Source organism: Pleurodeles waltl, chromosome 5 (genome assembly GCF_031143425.1).
Source record: "Pleurodeles waltl isolate 20211129_DDA chromosome 5, aPleWal1.hap1.20221129, whole genome shotgun sequence".
NCBI lineage: Eukaryota > Metazoa > Chordata > Amphibia > Caudata > Salamandridae > Pleurodeles > Pleurodeles waltl.
In genome coordinates, this window is record NC_090444.1 from 83683427 (window position 1) to 83707726 (window position 24300).

General features: G+C 48.4%; 1 protein-coding gene across 6 annotated transcripts in view; it reads right to left on the reverse strand.

Moving 5' to 3' along the window:
• Positions 1–24300, reverse strand: part of DTNB (dystrobrevin beta) — a 672321-nt gene that overhangs the window by 393892 nt on the left and 254129 nt on the right. For all 6 annotated transcript variants that reach the window (XR_011203590.1, XM_069233646.1, XM_069233645.1 and 3 more), the window contains one exon: positions 12350–12474. Coding sequence is in view for 5 of the 6 variants with exons in the window: in XM_069233646.1 (XP_069089747.1) it covers positions 12350–12474 (125 nt within the window). In the remaining variant the exon portion in view is untranslated. The remainder of the gene's footprint in view (positions 1–12349; positions 12475–24300) is intronic.

Sequence of the window (24300 nt, forward strand, 5' to 3'; positions counted from 1 at the left end):
CAAAGAAGAGAACTAAGTGAAAGAAAGAGAAAAAGAGGGAAGTAAATGAGAAGAGTATGACAGAAAAATAAATGGAGTTAAAACAAACAGACTAGGAGTTGAAGAAGGCAGATTGAGGGAGGACAGGATAAGTGGAGAGATGAGTTGAGTAGAAGGACAGATGAGGACTTTAAAAGTGAAAGAAGAGGAAGACAGACTGAAAAAGGAGAGTGGTGAGACATAAAGGAGGGGGTTTAGGGTTTTAGCTGTTTGGAGAACGGCCTCCTGAAAATGAACACAAAAGGCACATTCTAACCCTATTTTCGGAACAATGTTAGAGGAAGATCCCCCCACCCTTCCAGAGCGCGTCGGTGCTCTCAGAGTTACAGTTCAAAGTGGAGAGCACTTCCTCGGTGCTCCCAGGATACTGATACTTTTCTATTTGGGATGTGGTGCACCCACTGGCGTAACAAAGGCCCCCGAGCTCCAGGCCCCCCTCAGCACAGCACCTGGCCTGGGTGAGTCCGGGGGGGGGGACCCCTCCATGTTCTGTGTCAGTTTGGTTACGCCACTGGATGCAGCCAGTATTTTCTGCTGCTGCCGTGCGCTGTATCTCTTGTCCAACATGTCCACCTCTGGAAGGTCCCTAGGAGTGGGGGCGGCCCCCGCTGTTCTTCATCCAGGGTCACTTAAATCCACTCCAGCGGGTGCCCTGCTGGGTTTGGAGCGGATGTCTGGCTTTTGCGGAGACTCGCAAACGTCCTCAGTGGTGGCCCTGGACATACACGATAGTCATAGGTTCATCCCTATTGAGTATCACCAACCAGGTGAATAATGTACACGAGTATTCCCATGGAAATGTCCATCTATACATTAGTCCCCTCCCCCCTCCTCTGACAGTATATTTTATCCTTTGTAGAAACCCTACCCTTGAAATCTGAGGGGGATCCGCTCCCCAGTCACACCTCGAAAACATTTACTCCAAACTCGGCTTTCCCTGGACCCTCCCATAAGCATCCCATGACATTCCCCTCTCCCAGCCGAACCCTACATTTAAACCCTGTAAAACCCGTCCCACTGTCTGCTCTTCCAGCACCGGGAGTGCAATGCACGAGTCTAAAATTCCATTTATTCAGAGTCTGTGAATCAAGACGGTGCAGTTTACAGCTGAAAAGTTTTTTTGTTTTTTTTTATACACCCGGGACAGAACCGCGGGCATTTGACCCTGAATAAACTTCTGTGGGCGCCAGGAGAGTCTCTGTCGGAGACAGCACAGGCTGGGCCAGGCTGCAGAAGAAATGTGCTATAAAAATGAAGTAACACGAAAAAATTAAATGGAATGGCTTCATACTGTCCGACAGGTGGCCTTTCTGACCGGGCACACGTACGTGGAAGATTTATGACCGCACCGAAAAACGCCTGGAAGCGGATTAGTCATTTTAATTAAGCGTCATTTTTTCCAAGCAAAACAAAACTGTTTCCGAAATGGTCATCAAACGTTAATCACAAATTAAGCTCTCAAGAAGGAAACATTAGAAGCATGAACTCCTAGTGAGGGTTCCCCGGGGCCGTGACGCGACCCCACGCACAACCACGGCCGACGTCAGCAGCGAGGGTTGTACTGTTCGCACCAGATGTGTTTACGTCGTTCTTTCCATTGTACGTGTGAACTGAGTGGCAGGAAGTCAAACTGCTTAGCTGGTATTAAAAGCCATAGCTGCAGGTGCCCAGGGTTTCTCAGGTGCCTGGTCTTGAATGCGTCACAAGCCCTTCTTTTCGGCGCCCCACACTTCACTCTCTATCAACAGCAAAGCTGCGGGGTCTCGATTCCACCTCCTGCTCCTTTCTTCCACCCCCTGTGCTTCCCGCCTCTTTATCTCATGAGCACCAGGGCTGTCGGGTCTTGATTCCACCTCCTGCTCCCTTCTTCCACCCCTGTGCTTCCCGCCTCTTTATCTCATAGGCACCAGGCTGTCTGATCTCGGTTCCACCCCATGCTCCTTTCTTCCACCCCCTGTGTTCCCTGCCTCTACCTCATGAGCACCAGGGCTGTCGGGTCTTTATACCACCTCCTGCCCCTTTCTTCCACCTCCTGTGCTTCCCGCCTCTTTATCTCATGAGCACCAGTGCTTTAAATGGGCCGGTACTGTCCGGTACTGAGTACCGGCACTTTTCTATTTTGAGCGGGAGAGTACCGGCACATCTCAAGAAAAATGTAATACTTTTCATTGGAGAGTACCGGCACTTCTCAGAAACAAGCAGGTACTCTAGCACAGAGTACCTGCACTTTATTTTTTCCATTTCAAGCACTGATGAGCACCATGGCTGCCTGGTCTCGGTTCCACCTCCTGCTCCTTTCTTCCACCCCGTGCTTCCTGCCTCTATCTCATGAGCACCAGGGCTGTCGGGTCTTGATTCCACCTCCTGCTCCTTTCTTCCACTCTGTGTGCTTCCTGCCTCTTTATCTCATGAGCACCAGGGCTGTCTGATCTTTATTTGCACCTCCTGCCCCTTTCTTCCACCCCTGCGCTTCCTGCCTCTTAATCTCATGAGCACCATGGCTGTCTGGTCTTTATTCCACCTCCTGCTCCTTTCTTCCACCCCCTGTGCTTCCTGCCTCTTTATCTCATGAGCACCAGGGCTGTTTAAGCCTTGGTTCCATCCCCTGCTCCTTTCTTCCACCCCCTGTGCTTCCTGCTTCTTTATCTCATGAGCACCATGGCTGTTGGGTCTTGATTCCACCTCCTGCTTCTTTCTTCCACCCCCTGTGCTTCCTGCCTCTTTATCTCATGAGCCCCAGGGCTGTCGGGTCTTGATTCCACCTCCTGCTCCTTTCTTCCACCCCCTGTGCTTCCTGCCTCTTTATCTCATGAGCACCAGGGCTGTCTGGTCTTTATTCCACCTCCTGCTCCTTTCTTCCACCCCTGTGCTTCCCGCCTCTTTATCTCATGAGAACCATGGCTGTTGGGTGTTTATTCCACCCCTACTCCTTTCTTCCACTCTGTGTGTTTCCTGCCTCATTATCTCATGAGCACCATGGCTGTCGGGTCTTTATTCCACCTCCTACTCCTTTCTTCCACTCGGTGTGTTTCCTGCCTCTTTATCTCATGAGCACCATGGCTGTCTGGTCTTTATTCCACCTCCTGCTTCTTTCTTCCACCCCCTGTGCTTCCCGCCTCTTTATCTCAGGAGCACCATGGCTGTCTGGTCTTGATTCCACCTCCTGCTCCTTTCTTCCACCCCCTGTGCTTCCTGCCTCTTTATCTCATGAGCACCAGGGCTGTCTGGTCTTTCTTCCACCCCTGTGCTTCCCGCCTCTTTATCTCATGAGAACCATGGCTGTTGGGTGTTTATTCCACCCCTACTCCTTTCTTCCACTCTGTGTGTTTCCTGCCTCTTTATCTCATGAGCACCATGGCTGTCGGGTCTTTATTCCACCTCCTACTCCTTTCTTCCACTCTGTGTGTTTCCTGCCTCTTTATCTCATGAGCACCATGGCTGTCTGGTCTTTATTCCACCCCCTGTGCTTCCCGCCTCTTTATCTCAGGAGCACCATGGCTGTCTGGTCTTTATTCCACCTCCTGCTTCTTTCTTCCACCCCTATGCTTCCCGCCTCTTTATCTCATGAGCACCAGGGCTGTCTGGTCTCGGTTCCACCTCCTGCTCCTTTCTCCCACCACTGTGCTTCCTGCCTCTTTATCTTATGAGCAACAGGGCTGTCGGGTCTTGATTCCACCTACTGCTCCTTTCTTCCACCCCCTGTACTTCCTGCCTCTTAATCTCATGAGCACCAGGGCTGTCTGATCTTTATTCCACCTCCTGCTCCTTTCTTCCACCCCCTGTGCTTCCTGCCTCTTTATCTCATGAGCACCAGGGCTGTTTAAGCCTTGGTTCCATCCCCTGCTCCTTTCTTCCACCCCCTGTGCTTCCTGCCTCTTTACCTCATGAGCCCCAGGGCTGTCGGGTCTTGATTCCACCTCCTGCTCCTTTCTTCCACCCCCTGTGCTTCCCGCCTCTTTATCTCATGAGCACCGTGGCTGTCTGGTCTCGGTTCCACCTCCTGCTCCTTTCTCCCACCACTGTGCTTCCTGCCTCTTTATCTTATGAGCACCATGGCTGCCTGGTCTTTATTCCACCTCCTGCTCCTTTCTTCCACCCCCTGTGCTTCCTGCCTCTTTATCTCATGAGCACCAGGGCTGTCGGTCTTGATTCCACCTCCTGCTCCTTTCTTCCACCCCCTGTGCTTCCTGCCTCTTTATCTCATGAGCACCAGGGCTGTCTGGTCTTTATTCCACCTCCTGCTCCTTTCTTCTACCCCCTACGCTTCCTGTCTCTTTATCTCATGAGCACCAGGGCTGTCGGGTCTTGATTCCGCCTCCTGCTCCTTTCTTCCACCACCTGTGCTTCCTGCCTCTTTATCTCATGAGCACCAGGGCTGTCTGGTCTTTATTCCACCTCCTGCTCCTTTTTTCCACCCCTGTGCTTCCCGCCTCTTTATCTCATGAGAACCATGGCTGTTGGGTGTTTATTCCACCCCTGCTCCTTTCAAGCCACCCCCCTTCGCTTCCTGCCTCTTTATCTCATGAGCACCATGGCTGTCGGGTCTTTATTCCACCTCCTACTCCTTTCTTCCACTCTGTGTGTTTCCTGCCTCTTTATCTCATGAGCACCATGGCTGTCTGGTCTTTATTCCACCTCCTGCTTCTTTCTTCCACCCCTGTGCTTCCCGCCTCTTTATTTCATGAGCACCATGGCTGTCTGGTGTTGGTTCCACCTCCTGCTTCTTACTTCCACCCCTGTGCTTCCCGCCTCTCTATCTCATGAGCACCATGGCTGTCTGGTGTCGGTTCCACCTCCTGCTTCTTTCTTCAACCCCTGTGCTTCCCGCCTCTTTATCTTATGAGCACCATGGCTGTCTGGTGTCAGTTCCACCTCCTGCTTCTTTCTTCCACCCCTGTGCTTCCCACCTCTTTATCTCATCAGCACCAGGGCTGTCTGGTCTCGATTGCACCTCCTGCTCCTTTCTTCCACTCCCTGGGCTTCCTGCCTCTTTATCTCATGAGCACCATGGCTGTTGGGTCTTTATTCCACCTCCTGCTCCTTTCTTCCACTCTGTGTACTTCCTGCCTCTTTATCTCATGGGCACCAGGGCTGTCTGGTCTTTATTCCACCTCCTGCTTCTTTCTTCCACCCCCTGTGCTTCCCGCCTCTTTATCTCATGAGCACCATGGCTGTCTGGTCTCGATTCCACCTCCTGCTCCTTTCTTCCACCCCGTGCTTCCTGCCTCTTTATCTCATGAGCACCATGGCTGTCTGGTCTCGATTCCACATCCTGCTCCTTTCTTCCACCCCTGTGCTTCCTGCCTCTTTATCTCATGAGCACCAGGGCTGTCTGGTCTTTATTCCACCTCCTGCTCCTTTTTTCCACCCCTGTGCTTCCCGCCTCTTTATCTCATGAGAACCATGGCTGTTGGGTGTTTATTCCACCCCTGCTCCTTTCAAGCCACCCCCCTTCGCTTCCTGCCTCTTTATCTCATGAGCACCATGGCTGTCGGGTCTTTATTCCACCTCCTACTCCTTTCTTCCACTCTGTGTGTTTCCTGCCTCTTTATCTCATGAGCACCATGGCTGTCTGGTCTTTATTCCACCTCCTGCTTCTTTCTTCCACCCCTGTGCTTCCCGCCTCTTTATCTCATGAGCACCAGGGCTGTCTGGTCTCGATTTCCCCTCCTGCTCCTTTTTCCCACCCCCTGTGCTTCCCACCTCTTTATTTCATGAGCACCATGGCTGTCTGGTGTTGGTTCCACCTCCTGCTTCTTACTTCCACCCCTGTGCTTCCCGCCTCTCTATCTCATGAGCACCATGGCTGTCTGGTGTCGGTTCCACCTCTTGCTTCTTTCTTCAACCCCTGTGCTTCCCGCCTCTTTATCTTATGAGCACCATGGCTGTCTGGTGTCAGTTCCACCTCCTGCTTCTTTCTTCCACCCCTGTGCTTCCCACCTCTTTATCTCATCAGCACCAGGGCTGTCTGGTCTCGATTGCACCTCCTGCTCCTTTCTTCCACTCCCTGGGCTTCCTGCCTCTTTATCTCATGAGCACCATGGCTGTTGGGTCTTTATTCCACCTCCTGCTCCTTTCTTCCACTCTGTGTACTTCCTGCCTCTTTATCTCATGGGCACCAGGGCTGTCTGGTCTTTATTCCACCTCCTGCTTCTTTCTTCCACCCCCTGTGCTTCCCGCCTCTTTATCTCATGAGCACCATGGCTGTCTGGTCTCGATTCCACCTCCTGCTCCTTTCTTCCACCCCGTGCTTCCTGCCTCTTTATCTCATGAGCACCATGGCTGTCTGGTCTCGATTCCACATCCTGCTCCTTTCTTCCACCCCTGTGCTTCCTGCCTCTTTATCTCATGAGCACCAGGGCTGCCTGGTTTCGATTCCACCTCCTGCTCCTTTCTTCCACCCCTGTGCTTCCTGTCTCTTTATCTTATGAGTACCAGGGCTGTTGGGTCTTAATTCCACCTCCTGCTCCTTTCTTCCACCCCTACGCTTCCTGCCTCTTTATCTCATGAGCACCATGGCTGTCTGGTCTCAATTCCACCTCCTGCTCCTTTCTTCCACCTCCTGTGCTTCCCGCCTCTTTATCTCATGAGCACCAGGGCTGTCGGGTCTTGATTCCACCTCCAGCTCCTTTCTTGCAACCCCTACGCTTCCTGCCTCTTTATCTTATGAGCACCAGGGTTGTCGGGTCTTGATTCCACCTCCAGCTCCTTTCCTCCACCCCCTACGCTTCCCACCTCTTTATCTCATGAGCACCAGGGCTGTCTGGTCTCGATTCCACCTCCTGCTCCGTTCTTCTACCCCCTGTGCTTCCTGCCTCTATATCTCATGAACCCCAGGGCTGTCTGGTCTCGATTCCACCTCCTGCTCCTTTCTTCCACCCCCTGTGCTTCCCGCCTCTTTATCTCATGAGCACCAGGCTGTCTAGTCTTGGTTCCACCCCCTGCTCCTTTCTTCCACCCCCTGTGCTTCCCGCCTCTTTATCTCAGAAGCACCAGGGCTGTCTGGTCTCGATTCCACCTCCTGCTCCTTTCTTCCACCCCCTGTGCTTCCCGCCTCTTTATCTCATGAGCACCAGGCTGTCTGGTCTCGATTCCACCTCCTGCTCCTTTCTTCCACCCCTGTGCTTCCCGCCTCTTTATCTCATGAGGACCAGGCTGTCTAGTCTTGGTTCCACCCCCTGCTCCTTTCTTCCACCCCCCTGCGCTTCCTGCCTCTTTATCTCATAGGCACCAGGGCTGTCGGGTCTTGATTCCACCTCTCCTTCCACTACCCTACACCCTCGATCTCCTTATCTCCCTCAGTTTGCTTTTTCTCCACTGATCTCTGCGCTTCTCACCATTTTCCCATCTGCCCTTCTCTTGATGCGGTCAACGCCTGAAAAATAATAATAAAAAAAAAAAATAAGCCCCCGTGCCCACCACCTGAAGCTACCAGCACAGAGTAAGCCCTGGAGTCCACACAGCCACGCAGGGAGTTAGTAAATGAGCGACCTTTCACTTGTCGAAGAAATAGGTACAAGAATTGTTTGTTACTTATACCCAAATGCATGAGTAAAGCTGGTCGCTCCAGGGCCGCAAGGCTGGCACTGCAACACACGGATGTGCAAAAGGTCTCTATTTATCATCAAGAAATCTAATACTCTGTCCCACAGTAATAACTGTTTCAGTTCTACATGCTTACCAATTAAAAACTTTTTCCACCAATCTTAATTTTCCGTTATTTGTAATCACTGCCCTCAACATTTAGAACAGGATTTGACATCACAGGAGGACAGAAGTAAGGTGTCCAGGTGTTTATCACCGCCACAAAGGTGAAATCATTAACTTCAATACCTCAATGAATCTGTAGGTAACAATGCTTTCACCCTGTCCTCCCCCAATTCACTTACTAATAGAGTCGAAGTGAGAAGAGGCTAAGAAAAAGGTAAATAAAAAGGTTAAATAGAATTACAGGTTCGTAGCCTTTAAGAAGAAAAATCCTTGGTAGGTTAAGACATTAACTGTAGGAACAATGGATCTTTTCACCGGGGTCATGTGGAGCGGGTGCAGACAAACCACATGCACCACGACCCCTCCCTCCTTGTGCCATCCTCCCCCAAGCAATAAAAGTAACCCCAGGCTTTCTGCACATACAAGGGTCATGCCAAGTGTGGCGAACACTCCTCACTCCCAGTTTCACCCCATCCCAACTGAAACGCGAGCCCGCTTGGATGGGCACAATCTATGCTTACTGGCGCAGTATTAGGCAGGCTGTTCTTGACTTTGTAAGATATTTGTCTTTTGTATTTAATCTGAGAAGCATTGCTGTATCTTAATACAGCGCTCTACAGATTGGGTAGTTCAGTAAATCATTTCCCACTTGCAGCTAAGGAGTTGGTATTTAGGATCTGATCCTATCGAGTGTTCTTCCAGGTGAACTGCCCTCGCTTGGTTTACAACGAGATATTATCCTGCAAGGTCACGGAGTTCAGTAACGTTCCCAGCAGCTTAGCCTTTTACACGCAGCGCTAGGTAAAACCGGTTCCTGTTTCTCATCTTTTCCGGTCTTCAGTGGAGCAAGAGGGCTGGTGATGACATACATCTCTGTTGTGCAGCACACACTGAGGGGCGGCTGCTGCCCCTGGGTTACCTTCAGAGAGGTGCATGATTTCCTTTACACATGTGATATTGACTCCCTTAACCTTTATCATCACATAGTTCGAGAGGTAGCAAACTTTACAGATGACATCCTTTAATATGTGCTGGTCTAATGAAGTTTGGAATATGTGGGAGTCTGCGGTTTCCTCTCTCCGCCCCCTCCTGGTCTCAGGACTTAAGAAGCACCCGGAGAGGGTGGTCTGCACTTCAGGGGTCTTTTTCGCGACCCAGAACCTGTTTTGCCCTCTACAACAACCACAGTGAGGAACACGTTGGCAAAGCCACACCAAGCTGCGCTCAGACTGAGCCACCGAGGGACATTCATGCACAAAAGGGACCGGATCCACAAAGTGTACTTCTTCCTCTAAACTTCAATTCCACCTGCTTCTCAACCACGAACTCATCACACACTTGTGTGAACTAGTTCACAACTGATTTCAAACCTAAACACAGACCAAGGCTCTAAATAAGGACTTTTGAACATTTCAGTTTCGATACTGATGGTAACTAGAGTATCAGTTGACATCAACGTGGTACCAGTGAGCGGTGTCTAAGCCACACGGCTATTCTGTAGCCTTCATGAGCCTCCCCTCAGACTGTGAGGTCCCGAAACATTTTGCCTTTTCCTCACTGTGATTTTTGCAGGTGAAGGAGATGTGAAGCCTATATAAATGCCTCAGCCGCTAAAGGTTTCTGTTTAAATGGCTAGCACCCACCCCACCACGTGCACATGACAAAGGTGACATGATAGAGGACTAACAAAGTTCACGTCTGTGTGCAGATACAGACTGCAGATTTATTTTCAGGATGAAAGCCGTTCAGTGTAACCGGTGCGCATTACCTGCCTGCTCCACACATCCTTTAAAGGGAATTGGAAAGCATTCCCCTCTGCGCTGTCCAGCCCCCAGTGTGGCCCTGTGTGCCACAGTAACATTCAGGCCAGTGGATCAAGATGGAACCTCCTCCATTAGCGTACACACTCCCAGCTCCCTGCGGATCACAACTAGACTCACACGTGCAGTTTGACAAATGACAAGCGTGAAGTGCCAGGGATGCTCTTGGAAGGCCACTGCAGCCTGCACCATGCATTGCCACTGCCAGCGACAGTATCAAAATGACACCTATCACACACCTACAAATGTGGCAATTCACTCTATTTCGGGCTACACAAAGCTCACAAAACTTTCACAAAACTGCGTGAGAGGCTGGTATTAATCATTTTCAATGTGTTTTGACTAAATAAATGCAGCTGTTGTGTTCTTCTCAAAATTAGACAGACAGCGCCACCATGTGGTGGACTGTCAGTAGATCCGGTGCTGACAATTAAGTGCTGGTGCCGAGCACTGGAAACCACCGGCTCAAATTAGGCACCACTTTGAATTAAAGGGAGACCGAGGACACAGAGACTCTTAACAGAAAGTGGAGACCTTTGTTATCGGAGAGTTAAAGGAACCACACACACAACCTTCATGCTGGGAAGGCAATTGCCACCAAACTTCCACAAGGACATGGTAGTAAAATTAGGCGTAAAATAGTTTGGGCAGCTTACTGCAACTAGTGCAAATGATAAATGTATAACGTTCTCCGATTTTGTAGCAGTTCTAGTCACTGTCAGACTGATCCTGTTTACAAGAGGTGCCCCAGCAACAGGTGCCCCAGAACTAACTAGGTACTGTCATGTGTGTGCTTTCCTGCTATGGGAGATCCAAATACCTGCACAGGCCCAAGTGCCCAGGCAGCTATGATGGCCACACAGTTCTACAGTTTGACTTTGAAACTTCTTGTGAGCCAATAATTTGTTTACTTTTACCTAGATGGTCTGCACTGGAAAAATGAAACCAAATTGTGTGGCACCCACATTGCTTGCTCATTTGGTGACCACATTGAAAAGGTATTGTCTAGTCTTCACCCACAATCACACATCCTCTAGGCACAGAGGAACCACCATTTTGAAAGACATACTGCTGCTGTCAATAGGCTGTAGTTCCAGCACACTGCTAAAAGACTGCAACAAGATAGATAATTAACTATGTGCCAGGGTAAATTGAGTTTGCTCCAGCCCCACCAATCTCTGAAGACACCAGGGAAACAGAGACACTAATGAACATCATGCTGTGCTGAGGAACTCTACTAATGTTCGATAAGACCATTTCTTCTTCTGAAACTTTCTATATGTTCCACTTAGACCTGCTTAGCAGGTAGTTTTGAATTGCATATCCTCAAAAAATACACCTGGACATTTCTGTGAAACAAATTAAGAACTTGTTATTTCTCCAAAACTATTTTGCTCCATTTTCCATTACCACATTTCTTTTAATGTTGTTTAGAAACACAATTATCTCTTCTTTGAGAAGTTGATTTGGACTCTACATTCGTTATTCTTTTGGTTTACACCTGGAGGGTTATATTGGCCAGTTGGTTGAGGGAGCATAGCCCTACACATGCGTTTCTTGCACTGACATTGCTCTTTTCTCTTCCCTTATTCCTCCAAGCATCGAGAAAATTGAATTGCACCCAAGGAGCTTACCAGCTTTGGAACAGAGTCAGGAGACTTGATGGCCTACATGCAGGAAAGCACAGAGTAATGTTAGCAAACATGCGGTCACTACGTAAAGCGCCAAGTGGCCTACAGAGTATAGTAAAGAGTGACTTGGTTAACAAGCCCTTTTGAGTTATGCGCATCTCGTTACGATAAGAAACAAGATAGGACCAAATATCACTTAAATGTCTACAAAGGTTTTTCTGCGCTGCCAAAGCCTCAGGTAGTGGTAGAGGATCCTGAAAGAAAGGACTCCTCAAGGAACAAGTTAGTGGATCACAACTAAAGGCTGAGGGTTCAGAGACCCATCTAAGGTGACACAAGAAAACAAAATAAAATGCAGAGATGTAGAACTTGAGAATTTCCAATACTCACAGCAATAACTACACCAAAACATGAAACTTTTTGCATTACTAAGCTGCACACAAAACACCTTGAAAGCAGATGATTTTGCAAACATACATCCAAGTGACATCACATTGGGGAGAAGGTGTGCATCTTTCACCTACCCACACTGGCCTGCACATTACAGTAGAATGCCCTTCCTGAACAGATCCATATGTGGTGCCACGCAGCCGATGCAGACTAACACAGGGACGTATTGTATGCCCCTAAGTTAGAATCTCCAAGGCACAGCATGCTGAATGTTCTCTGCATCAAACAAAGGGCTCTTTTATGTTTTTTTTTGCTACTGTAAATAACACATCTGATGAATTCTAAGTGACCTCTCACAAGGGCCACTACAAGTACCACAACTAACAACCCAGCACATGGACAACAAAGAACGAAACCTCGATGAGAAAACATGACTGTGTCCACGAAGCCATGACACCTCGACACATTTTTGGAAACAGTGTACACAAAACTCCAGGCTCTTCCAATAACAACTGCAACAGTTGACCAGACAAATTCACAAATTTCAAGGCTTGCAATCTGGCAAGGCAAATTACAGAAACCAGTAAAATGAGTACCAGTAACTTAGGTAAAGGTAATATCTATTCTTTACAGAGATTGAAACGGGGAAACTATTAAATACAGCACACACTATCAAGTCAGGATATTATAAAGCAATGTGCTTTATATATATTTTTTTTACAAGTTATACAGAGAAAATGTTCTAGACAAAATACTTACACTATGTGGGCCAGGTCCAGGGGCTTCTCTGGGTGTTCTGGAAATAAAGGATGCGGGGGCTCTCTGGTGGGAACACAACCGAGAGACTTGCTGATAGCATGGCTCAGCTTCTTCGCAGGAGATTTCTAAAGCAAAGAAGACATGGAATATAAGATGCGAATGCAGACATCTCATTTCAAAATGGATATTTTCTCAAAAAATGGAGTTGACTCAACTACAGCAAGTGTAAGTCAGAGAAGGGTCACAGCAGCTCTTAGCAACCTGTGATCTAATTCCTAGCTTATTAAGGAGTTTATTGTTGTTTCCGAGAAAGCCATCCTCTATTTATAACTCTAGCTCATCTCAGCATGCATCTTCATCCAGCTGCTCTAAAAGCATTTTTGTGGTTTATATCACATCTAAAGAACAATTCAGAACAGAATAACAAGAGGGGTGTCTTTCCTATCTGAAAGTACAGTTCGTCGGCTTTGGCATATTTCATATCATATCCTTTAAATACCGCCTCATCAACAGAGTTGAAAACACTGCATTAAAATTGCACTATTAAAGTCCACACAATGTATGGGAAGTTATCCACCTCATTATCTGGTCGTTTTTGTCTCAACCAATGACACTGCTGGGGTTTAAGATGTGCCAATCGGAGGGCCTCCTCGGATTCTACATCTCAGCTGGTAGAGATGCATCACCATCACTTTCACATGCTTAGTACCGGGACATGAGAAGAGCTTGCTGGGGAGAGTCAATTCTTTGTAAAGTTTGGAAGATGGGAGAAACTGAACATGGAAGGGACGCCAAACTCCTGGGAAATGTCTGGCAGAGGACAACGATCAAAAGTGATAGGTATGGGGGTGCTGTGGGCGATCTTGGTAATAACAGAACCATTATTTAGCACATGCTCGGATGGTTGAATTGTGGCGGGAAGCAGACGTTAAAGAGCTGAGAGAGGGAGAGGAGAACTCTGAAAGAGGAGATTCCCCCGTTTGATGACAGTGTGCAAAAAGGGATGCGTGGAGCCCAGGGAAGGCTTGAAGAGGTGGAAAAGGAAACGAGTTGCAGGGTTGAAGGGGAGGAGCAAGGGAGGTGCGCCTGAGGATAGAGGGAGGAAATGTCAAGCGTCTCAGCATTTCAGGTAAGGATAATTTCAGAGAAGGAGAAAGTGAAGTTGATGGAAGAGAGACAACTGGTGATTGGACGAGGGAGCTATATGCACAGGTTGGGCACAGTGTTCAAGGTTACAGAGCGGCAATGGGATCATTCATGATAATAGGATGTTTCTGCTGAACTCGGCACTAACGTGACGGTGTTATTACAGCCTACTGATAATTGCTATTTGGTGGTCCTATATGGACTGGAACGTGGCTCCAGCTATTGCCAGAGGCTGAGATTTTTGCAAACATTCTACCCATCATCTTTTGCGATGCCGTATTCCTTCAACCCATTGGCCACGGAGGGCGGAGTGCTGCAGCGTCTTGAGGGAGAGAATGGTGCACTTCACAACCTCCATAACGAGAGAGGTGTGGACTTGGGGGCCGGGGGGCTCTATCCATGAAACACCACACCAACTAGGCTAATTGGATACTGATTATTGATGCCAGATGACTCTAGTGAAAGAGTAAATGTCTTTGTTATCTGTATTCCTGAAAGAGAGATGGCCTACTGGTCACTGCCCTCTGCAGTACATACAATCACCTATAAAAGGAATTCTTACTTTCCCCCATATTGCATGGAGTGCTGTGCACTATGAGGCAAGTTTCACATGAGTAAGAACCCAAGAGACTGCAGGCAGGGTGGACGAAGTCAAGGGAGGAAATGAGACTGCAAAAGTATCCAATTCCTAACTTGAACCTTCTAATGTTTAATGCAGTTTGACTTACCTTGGCCATTGCAAAATTCCTCTAACCCCAACACCTAGTGCAACCGGCCTTAATATGATGCGCTCCACCTTGAATTGTTGAGTTTTCCTGACCACAGAAATGCAACTCTTGACTTTGACAAGGCTTAATGGCATCAGATTTTAATTCAGCATGCCTATCTCTATTCGACCTCATGGTTACTTAAGCACTCTAACAGTTTGACACGACTTAAAAGAGTTCCCTGCTGGCCCCTCGCAGGCCCAACTGCTGCCTTCACCAGAAGTTCAACGAAGCCGCAAGATAGCACTGTGCTGTTTTTTCATTGCTGCCCTTTCACCTGCATAAGAAACAGTTCCCTAGCTGTAAATTTTATTGTTTTTAAGCTCTATATGATTAGTAACTTTTCATCCATTGATCCAGTTTGGTTTTGACCTCCGAAGTGTTTACATCTTTTGACCATGCAGTTGTGTAAAATGTGCGGAGGGTGGGTGGAATGCTTGAATTAATATCCACAGGCAGCATCCCAGTCCAGATTTGGTTTGCCCACCATGCCACCTCAGGCAGGACCCAGCCAAACGCAAATCAGCTCTGGTCCTGCTCTAAAGGGAATTGTCCAGCTCTCTGTCAGATCTGGTCCCATCTGGACTGTAACACAAGCAACCACAGACTACTTTCAGCCGGCGAATGAGGTATAGCTTGGGTCCTGTGGCACAGTGAACACAGGACCACGTCTCGGAATAGCCATGGGATTTCAAGCATCACACTGAGGGAAAAAAAGTGAAAAAGTGATGGGTGGAATGCTCGGCTTAATCTCAGCCACTCATTACACTAGCTGCATATCAGCCCATTTTTGCCCCAAATATGCCACCTCAAATAGAAACCAGCAATATGCAGATCAGCCCTGGTCCTGTTCCATTAGGAACTACCCAACGGAAACTGGCAGGCAAGGCCCAGTCCGAACTGGAACACAAGCAACCCAAAACCAATTTCAACCTAGAAAGCTATACTATAAGGCATACCCACACAGACAGCCCCTTGTCGCTAGAACATCTTGCATAAAATGGTCGATTTGTCAAAGGGACTAAGAAATCTGATCACATCTTCCCAAATGTGGAAGACATCCATTAGCTACTACTAGAGACAGAACCCGCTTCAAATCGGCCTGCATCAATCACAGGACCATTCATCTTAAGAACAAACTAAACTTCGAGGGAGGACAAAAGTAAATCTTGCTCCTTTTGGAAATTACAATAAGAGGAAAGACAATGAACAAAGTGAAAACACGAGAATAAGGAAAAGAGGGAGAAAAAATGGTAGATAAACCGGAAGTAAATTAAGAGGAAAAAAAGAAAAGGCAATAAAGCTGAGTGAAGCTGGGTCCACAGGAGACAAAAAAAAAAAAAGTACAGAAAGGTGTGGGGACAGTAAAGGTGAGCTTGGGGGGGGGATGTGGGAGCACCCAGGTGGAGGTGATATTTGCAGATGAAGCAGCACATGAGGGAGAGAACTGAAAAACGTGCACTCTCATGGAGTGCTGAAGGAATAAGTAAAAAAAATAGCTCCCTGAATCTGAGCGGTGGAAAAATACCAGTCATTCAATTAAAAGGTTGGTAAAGAAGCTCTGCTACTGGGGAGAGACCAACACAGGAAGATATAGGCAAGAGACTGAACAAGAAGCAAGCAAATAAGAGTGACAGTAAAGCCAACCAATGGTAAGCAATTTTACAGCCAATATATACAAGACTGTTTGAGACAGAACCATCATATGTGTGAATTAAACTTAGCAGCGCAGAAGTGAAATAATCATACGCTGGGCATTATGAATCCACAAAACTGGTCTAATGTGTGTAACAAAAATGATGTCTCCACTGCATGAACCTGAAATATATTACACACTTTAAACTGCAGGATTTTATTAAAGAGTCACAGAGGGCGCAGAACCTTCCACAGCGAAATATGATATATGCTTTCCTTTAAAGAACAGGACAGGGTGAGTTATCACAGATATTAATTTCCCACAGAGAAAGGGATTTATTGTTCTGCAAATACATTCACAATACAGAGACACCATCTAAACGAAAACGAGGGAAGGAGGTAAAATTCACCGCAGCAGGGTATGGAGCAAAAGGAGATTACGCATAAGGGATCACTGATGAATTTACACACAAGGCCGCACTCAGGACGCGCTGCAGCAAAAATTTATTCTGACTTAAATGGACTGAGGTCTGCTAGTAACAAAAAGGGGACTGAAAGGACTGGACTAAAGATGCTATATAGTCAACACCTCAGATAAATTTGGCAGTTGTGCAAGTCTAAAACCCAGTTGTTAAATGTGTGTGTGTTTTCCAACTCCAAGAGCTGAGGCAGTGAAGTGGAAGGGCTTGAATACAAATTGCGGTAGCAACTTTTTATTTTTCTTGCAGGGAGGCACAGAATGTGTGGTCTGAAGGGAGAAAGGACTGAATACTCCCACGGTCAAGAGGAAAGGACCAGAAGGTCATCAGTGTACTGATGATATGAAAACACAAGTGCGAAGTAGACATCGCCAAGAGAGGTGCTGGAGAGGGGAAAAGAACAAGTCCCCAGGCGAAAGCAATGAAGGCACCAGCATGCAGAGACCTGTAGAGCTAGATGGGGACCAGCAAACAGAAAAAGAGGTGATGCAAGAGGGATATCTAAGGAAGATTGTTTGCATTGGCAAATGTAAAGGCAGGTTGAGTAAACAGTCCGGCAAAACATATCAATGCAGAGAAACAAGTCATTGGGCAACCACACACTTTGCAGGTGCCACCAATTCAAGTTTAGATATTTTCATCTAAGACGGAGCTACCTGTTGAATCATATTTCAACTATGACTAAAGGGACTAGAAATCCGTAACGTAAATTAGCAGGTAAGGCTATTGGTGTATGGCTCCTATATATTCTAATAACAGACACACTGTGTTGTCATTTTTAAGGCTTTGCAGATCTGTTAATAGAGTACTGTGTTGGCTTGGAGAGGTCAATTGCTTTGGCCAGAGTGCTGTGTTGCACTTGGTGAGGTCCAACTTGAAGATGCCTTTGGGCGGTGCTGGGTGCATGTATACGGTTCTCACTGATGTGCTCTGTAAGAGGTTGTGATTATTTGTTATTAGGGTTGACACTATCTTGAGCTCAATGATACTCAAGTATATGGTTGTCTGAGGGGGCAATGCATGTGTGCACAGTGATTTGTGTAATGTGTCCTGCTGGATGTTAACTAGTGGGAAGTACTGCTGTGTGCGCGGAGACACCTAAGTAGAGGTCATATGTATGCGGAGCTCCAAGAGGTGTTCTGGTCGGTGGTGTTGATCGGCTCAGCTCTGGCATCGTCCCCATCTGAAGTGATGCTGCGCTGCCCATGACACGCTGACAATTTCTTTTGTGACTATTTCCACACCAAAGACGCAGAGCCATGTAAAAACCAATGCTTGACAAGTGAGCAATCTTAAGGGCTAAGAGCCCTGTTCGCAGAGAGGAGAGAATGAGAGGGTCAGTGAGAAATCTGCAGTTAGAGTCTTTATCAGAAAAGGAGCCAACGAAGGTAATTAACTTGTTCTTCTAGTAGGGACTTCTAATCACCTATTCCCCACTTTAGCGTAGATACCCAAGCAATACTTCCCTGGGAGTGGGTCTGCAAACTGTCTCAAACCAGAAAATCCAGGAGCATTGAACAGGCAAAGTGAGGACTGTCCAGGCAATAGTGCTTCACGAACAAGAGGAGTGACGCTGGTGTAGCAACTCAGCATATGTCCGGGACGGGTACCCTACTTGCGAAAACAGTAGCAGAGGCCTTGGCCCTGGTGGAATGGGCCTGCAATCCATCAGGAGGCTGTTTCTTACCTAATGTGTAGCAGATCTTAATGCAGAGGACAATCCTTCAAGAGATGGTCCACTTCCACACTGCTTTGCCTTTTTTTGCTCCAGTGAACCAGATGGGGGGGCTGATCGTTCACCAGAATGCCTTTGATGTTATCAATGTAGAACGTGCAAGCTCTCTTTGGGTCCAGGCAATGGAGTCTTTCCTCCTCCTTTGAAGGAAAATACTCCGACCGATATGAAATAAGGTGACAACCTTCAACAGGGGCATGTGTATGCAGGACCAGACTGAAGTCCAATTGAGGAATCACCAGAGGAAACCAGTGATGCAAGCCTTTCAGAAAATGAGTCACATCAGGTGACTTGAGCTGAAAGGGTTGATCCAGAAACTGCAAAAAAGCAGAAATAGTTGATTGGTAACCTTTAACAGTTCCCAGTGCTAGGCCTTGCCGGGCTAAGGTCAGAACAAACAGTAACATCCCCAACAGCAGGGCAGAAAGGGGGGTCCACATGATGTGAGGAACACCAGGCCACAATGTTATCCCAACGGCAAGCGTACACAGTTTTAGTAGAGAGACGCCTGGCTGTCAAGATGACATGACAGACCTTGGGAGGATGATCAAAAACCTTCAACTGCTAGTGCTGTATCTCTATTCATGAAGGTGAGGATGATGAGCAGAATTTACGGAGCGCGCTGATGCCGCTAGGAGTGTCCCAGTGCTAATCTTGGTTGAGTGTGCACTGGTTCGGGTGCAGGACCCTGCTCTGTGACAGGAGACCCTCCCGAATGACAGCCTAATCAGAGGACTGACACTCATGCTCAGGAGTTCGGTATACAGTACTCTGTGGCCAATCCTGAGGACAATTTGGGCCCAGCTGGTCTGGATCTTCTTGACAACTCTGGGCAGGAGAGGTATCGGCAGAGAGGTGAACTGGAGTCCTGAATTCCACTCAAGAGGGAATGGGTCTCCTAGCAAGAGTTTTTTTTTTTTTACTTCAAAGTGCAGAAATGCTGACACTATGCATTCTCATTGGTGAACAGATTGAGCCAAGGTTCTCCCCATTCTTAGAAGAGACCTAATGCCAACTCCAGATGTAGTCACTATTCGTGATCTACAAGGCATTGGTCACTCAATCCATTCGTCCTAGCCTTTAATGAGCCTGCCTAGTGCTGTACAACCAGGAAAATGTCCTGGTGTGCCAGCCAAGTCCACAAGCACTGAGTCTTCTAGCACAGAGTCCACAACCCCTCCCCACCTTGTTATTTGCAATACCATATGGCGTAAATGATGTCCGTGAATACCTGAAGCAGTATTCCCATAACAGAATGAAGGTAGGTTTTCAATGCCATGCAGATCAGCTCCAGAAGATTGATTGGGAGCTGAGATGCCACCGCAGACCACAGTCCTCTGATCTCCACCTCTCCCAGATTGCCATCAGATCAGCTCCAGAAGATTGACTGGGACCTGAGATGCCGCCACAGACCAGAGTCCTCTGATCTCCACCTCTCCCAGATTGCCATCCCAATCCATGAGTGATGCATCTGTCACCACTGTCAGCTTCGGGTGGGGAAGAGAGGGTCTGCCACATACCTAAACATGGTTTGTCAGCCACTGCTGTAGATCTTTTGCAATCTCCTTCGAAATCAGGACCAGGTCGGAGAGTTTCTCTTGGTGCTGCACCCACTGGTACTTCTGACCCCATTGTATGACATCTGCTTTACCTGCAGGATGCCATCCGACCCAGCAGCCTCAAAGTCAGTCTCACCAAAATCCAGGAGTGAGGCTAAAACAACATGATCATAGCTCCAATTTCCTGGACTCTATGCTCCTGACGGTAGGTGCAGAAATGTACTGTATCCAGAATGGCTCAGATGAAAATGAGTTTCTGTGGAAGAGTCAAGTATGATTCAGCATGTTGATAAAGACCCCTGCTGGTGTAAAAGGTTTGCTGTAGTCTGGAGGTGGGTTACGACTGCCTGGGGTGAGCCTGCTTTAACAGCCAGGAATTGATGTCGGGGAAGACTGTGTCCCCCAACCTCTAAAGATAAGCTGCAACCACTGCCATTACTTTTCTGAGCACCCGGGGGCCACTGGTGAGGCTGAAAGGGAGCACGGCAAACTAGAAATTCTCATGGCCCGCCTTGAACTGCAGGTAATGAAGATGGGCCTGGGGAATGGTAAAATAAAAATCTAATGCGACCATCTAGTCTCTAGAGTCCAGGGCAGACAGGACCTGAGCCAGGGTGAGCTTATTGAATTTATCTTTCCATAGAAAGGTGTTGAGAGGGCACATGTCTAGTATAGGACAAAGACCTCTGTTCTTTTTCGGCACCAGAAAGTAGCAGGAATAGCAACCACAATCTACTTCTGGCACAGGTACACTCTTGATCCTTCGGCCAGAAGAACCAGCACTTCCTGACAAAGCAAGGAGAGATGGTCCTCAGTTAGCTGTTTCTGGGATGGTGGCAAGGGTGGAGGAGTTCCACAAATGGAAGGGCATACCCCTTCACAATAATCTGAAGCAGCTGCTTGTTGAAGGTGCTGGCAAATCATTGGGCTAGGTGGTACCTGGTCCTGCCACCAACAGGATGGCTGTGCTGGGTGCACTAAAGCATCTTAAATGCTGCAGCAGCCAGGGGGTGCGGACCTAGATAGTACGCTGGGTCTGGGTCTTGTTTCCTCTTTAGTATACGGAACCCTGTCCACGAAAGGACTGGGCAGTCTGCTGGACTGGCAGGTATGGTTGGTATTGTGGATGCCCATACAAGCCCTAACCACAGTCGTAGTAGGGACCAAAGAACTGTTGCTGGGACTGGGCAGACAGAGAAACCCCAAGAGATGTGGCTCTAACAAAACTGCTTGAGTGCCATGCCCACTTTGTCCCCGAATAGGTGACAGCCATCAAAGGGCAGGTCAATCAGGGATGACTGGACATCCCTCGACAACCCAGTGGAACCTAACCAGACATGACAACTGCATCACCACAGAAGCAATGGCTCTACCCAGGGAGTCCATAGTATCCAGTACACACCCCAATGGCGAATCTCGCTGCATCCCCACCATCGAACTAAGGCTTAGTTGAGGTTGGCTAGGAAGCTATGGAAGCAGCTGCGCAACCAAGTCCCATAACACACGAAACTATGGGCACAATGGGCATGTGGTGTCCATTGACTGCAAGCCTAGGCTGGTGCAAGAGAAATAAGCTTCTCAAAGATGCCCAGCCTCTTGGATTTCCAGTCTGGTGGAGTGGATGGGAATGCATTTGGGTTGACCTTGGCCGTTGAGGTCTTTATATCTAGGTTTTCAGTGGAAGGGTACTGGGAGAAGACAACTGGGTCTCCTGGGGCAGAACAATGGCATTGGGTAATCATGGGTTGCTTTGGAGCCCCTGTGCAAGGTCTGGCTGAGGTCCACAGGAGAACATTGGTGAGGGCTTCTTTGAAAGAGCAATAGTTCTGCTGAACCCAGTCCTGGGTGAAGCACCTCTGTCAAGATGTTAGTCTTGACCTTGACTGTTGTCAGCTGTAGGTTAAGGACTTCCGCCACCCTGCGCATCACTGTGGTGAAAGATGTGCCTTCCTCTGAAACCAGGCCTGGAGGGGAAAGCATGCCAGAGACTGGGAAAAGTCCAAACCACTAGCCATACCCAGCTTCTTAAATTAGTTTTTTTCTGGCTCTCTTCCAGGGGACCCAACCCTTCCCTCTCATCTCCCCTTCAGGAAGGAAGAGTTTATCTAGGGGCGGAGAGTCCAGGGGTTGGTAGGGCCTTGATTGCACTGGCATCGCCTCTGATTTGAGGACCCTGATGGGCTCATCATCGAGGAGCGCAGAAGCATCAGGACGTTGCTGGGTGTAAAGGAGCCGGGGATGAAAAAAGCATCTGTGGTGGCGTCATTCTGAATCCGGGGAAGTAACAGCTGGGGGGAACCCAGCTGTGGCACCTCGCTGATCTGTGGGGCGCAAAGGCATGCCAGAGGGAGTCAGGGACCCGAAGATGGCATTCATGGTATCATAGAATTCTTTTAATTGAGCAGGTGATGCTCCTGCTCCGGGGAACTAGGGGTAGCATGAAGTGGGCTTGCCCTCCAGCTCTCCAGGTGGTGTGCCTGAGCAGCGCTTACAAGCACGTCATTTGGATGAGGAATCAGAAGAAGGCTTCAACTCCTTGTGCTTCTTAGTCTTACCTGACTTGGAGGAAGAAGACTTGGAATGCAATGACATTCATCCATGGGAATGGCTCTGCGCACAGACTAGAGATCGACTCCAGGACTGGCAAGGGCCTTCTGTTACTCTGCTGGGAACTTCGTCGTCTGCTTGCAAATCTCCTTGAGGTGTATCGACTTGCACGCAAGGCCTTGAGGTTGTTACCCGACCCCAAGCACCAGAGCAGACCAAGTGGGGATCAGACACAGACATCTGTGGGTGACATTCCCCACAAGGTTTAACCCTGTAGGTTCTGCACGGGACATGTCCCTAGCAGAGCAGAAGTGAACCATTCAACAACCACATTAAACTGGTTAAGGATCGCTGTTGAGAAATAAGTAAGTGTGTTTGCTTGTAAAGTTAACAATATTTCAGTTTCTGTTTCAAGGTCTCAGATTCAGACAGCTTTAGCTGTCTCTTGACAGACCTAGTGTATGAATTACATAACATAGAGTTAGGCCGAGCTTTGGGTCAGCCTCTTGCTCATGAGTATCTGAGTAAATTCCTGCGTTTTATACAATAGCTTTTCTCCCTTTTGCTGTGTTTGTCCCGCCTAAGAGCATTTGGGTCTCTGTGTCCTAACTCGGTGAGCCTGGTCGTTCCACAGCGGACTGGAGGGGACTCTTGTTATTTTGCATTTACATGTTTTTACTGGCGATTTCTCCCACCTGTTACTGTGTTTTTAGCAGCTGCACTCTTCACTCTTCTCCCCATCCTGCTTCCTGCTTTCAGTATTTTTTATGAGCACATGGCAGCTGCTAATTTGACACTAGGCTGCTCACACTTTTCTTTTACTTCTAATTTACTGGTCTAAAAGGGATGTCTGTGGTGTCAGATGGGTACATTAAAAACTGCTGCCATGCATAACTACACAGGTGTGCAGCTGGATCATAATACATGCCTCGGCGGCCATCTTGGAATGGGCTGTGATCGAAAACCCACTGTCAGTCGTGAGCGCATGCATCACGATGCACGTGCTCACATGCAGCCCTAAATACATATCACTAGCAAAGGAACTGGCTTGGCCTTTTAGGGCCAGGTCCTATTAGCTTTGCCAATGCTGAGCACTGGTAGGACCTGCCTCGCACAAGCAGCAGCAGCACCGTGTGTACACAGAGCAGCCCGCGCCAAGTTCTTCCTGCACCGCTTCTCCCGCCGGACCCAAGTCACAGCTAAACAACCCCAGCATAACATGGCAGCCCCAGCATAACATGACAAACCCAGCATAACATGGCAGTCCCAGCATAACATGACAACCCCAGCATAACATGGCAGCCCCAGCATAACATGACAACCCCAGCATAACATGGCAGCCCCAGCATAACATGGCAACCCCAGCATAACATGGCATCCCCAGCATAACATGGCAGCCCCAGCATAACATGACAACCCCAGCATAACATGGCAGCCCCAGCATAACATGACAAACCCAGCATAACATGGCAGCCCCAGCATAACATGGCAGCCCCAGCATAACATGACAACCCCAGCATAACATGGCAGCCCCAGCATAACATGGCAGCCCAAGCATAACATGACAAACCCAGCATAACATGGCAGCCCCAGCATAACATGACAACCCCAGCATAACATGGCAGCCCCAGCATAACATGGCAGCCCCAGCATAACATGACAGCCCCAGCATAACATGGCAGCCCCAGCATAACATGGCAGCCCCAGCATAACATGACAGCCCCAGCATAACATGACAGCCCCAGCATAACATGGCAGCCCCAGCATAACATGGCAGCCCCAGCATAACATGACAACCCCAGCATAACATGGCAGCCCCAGCATAACATGGCAGCCCCAGCATAACATGGCAGCCCCAGCCTAACATGACAACCCCAGCATAACATGGCAGCCCCAGCATAACATGGCAGCCCCAGCATAACAGGACAACCCCAGCATAACATGACAGCCCCAGCATAACATGGCAGCCCCAGCATAACATGGCAGCCCCAGCATAACATGGCAGCCCCAGCATAACATGGCAGCCCCAGCATAACATGACAACCCCAGCATAACATGACAACCCCAGCATAACATGGCAGCC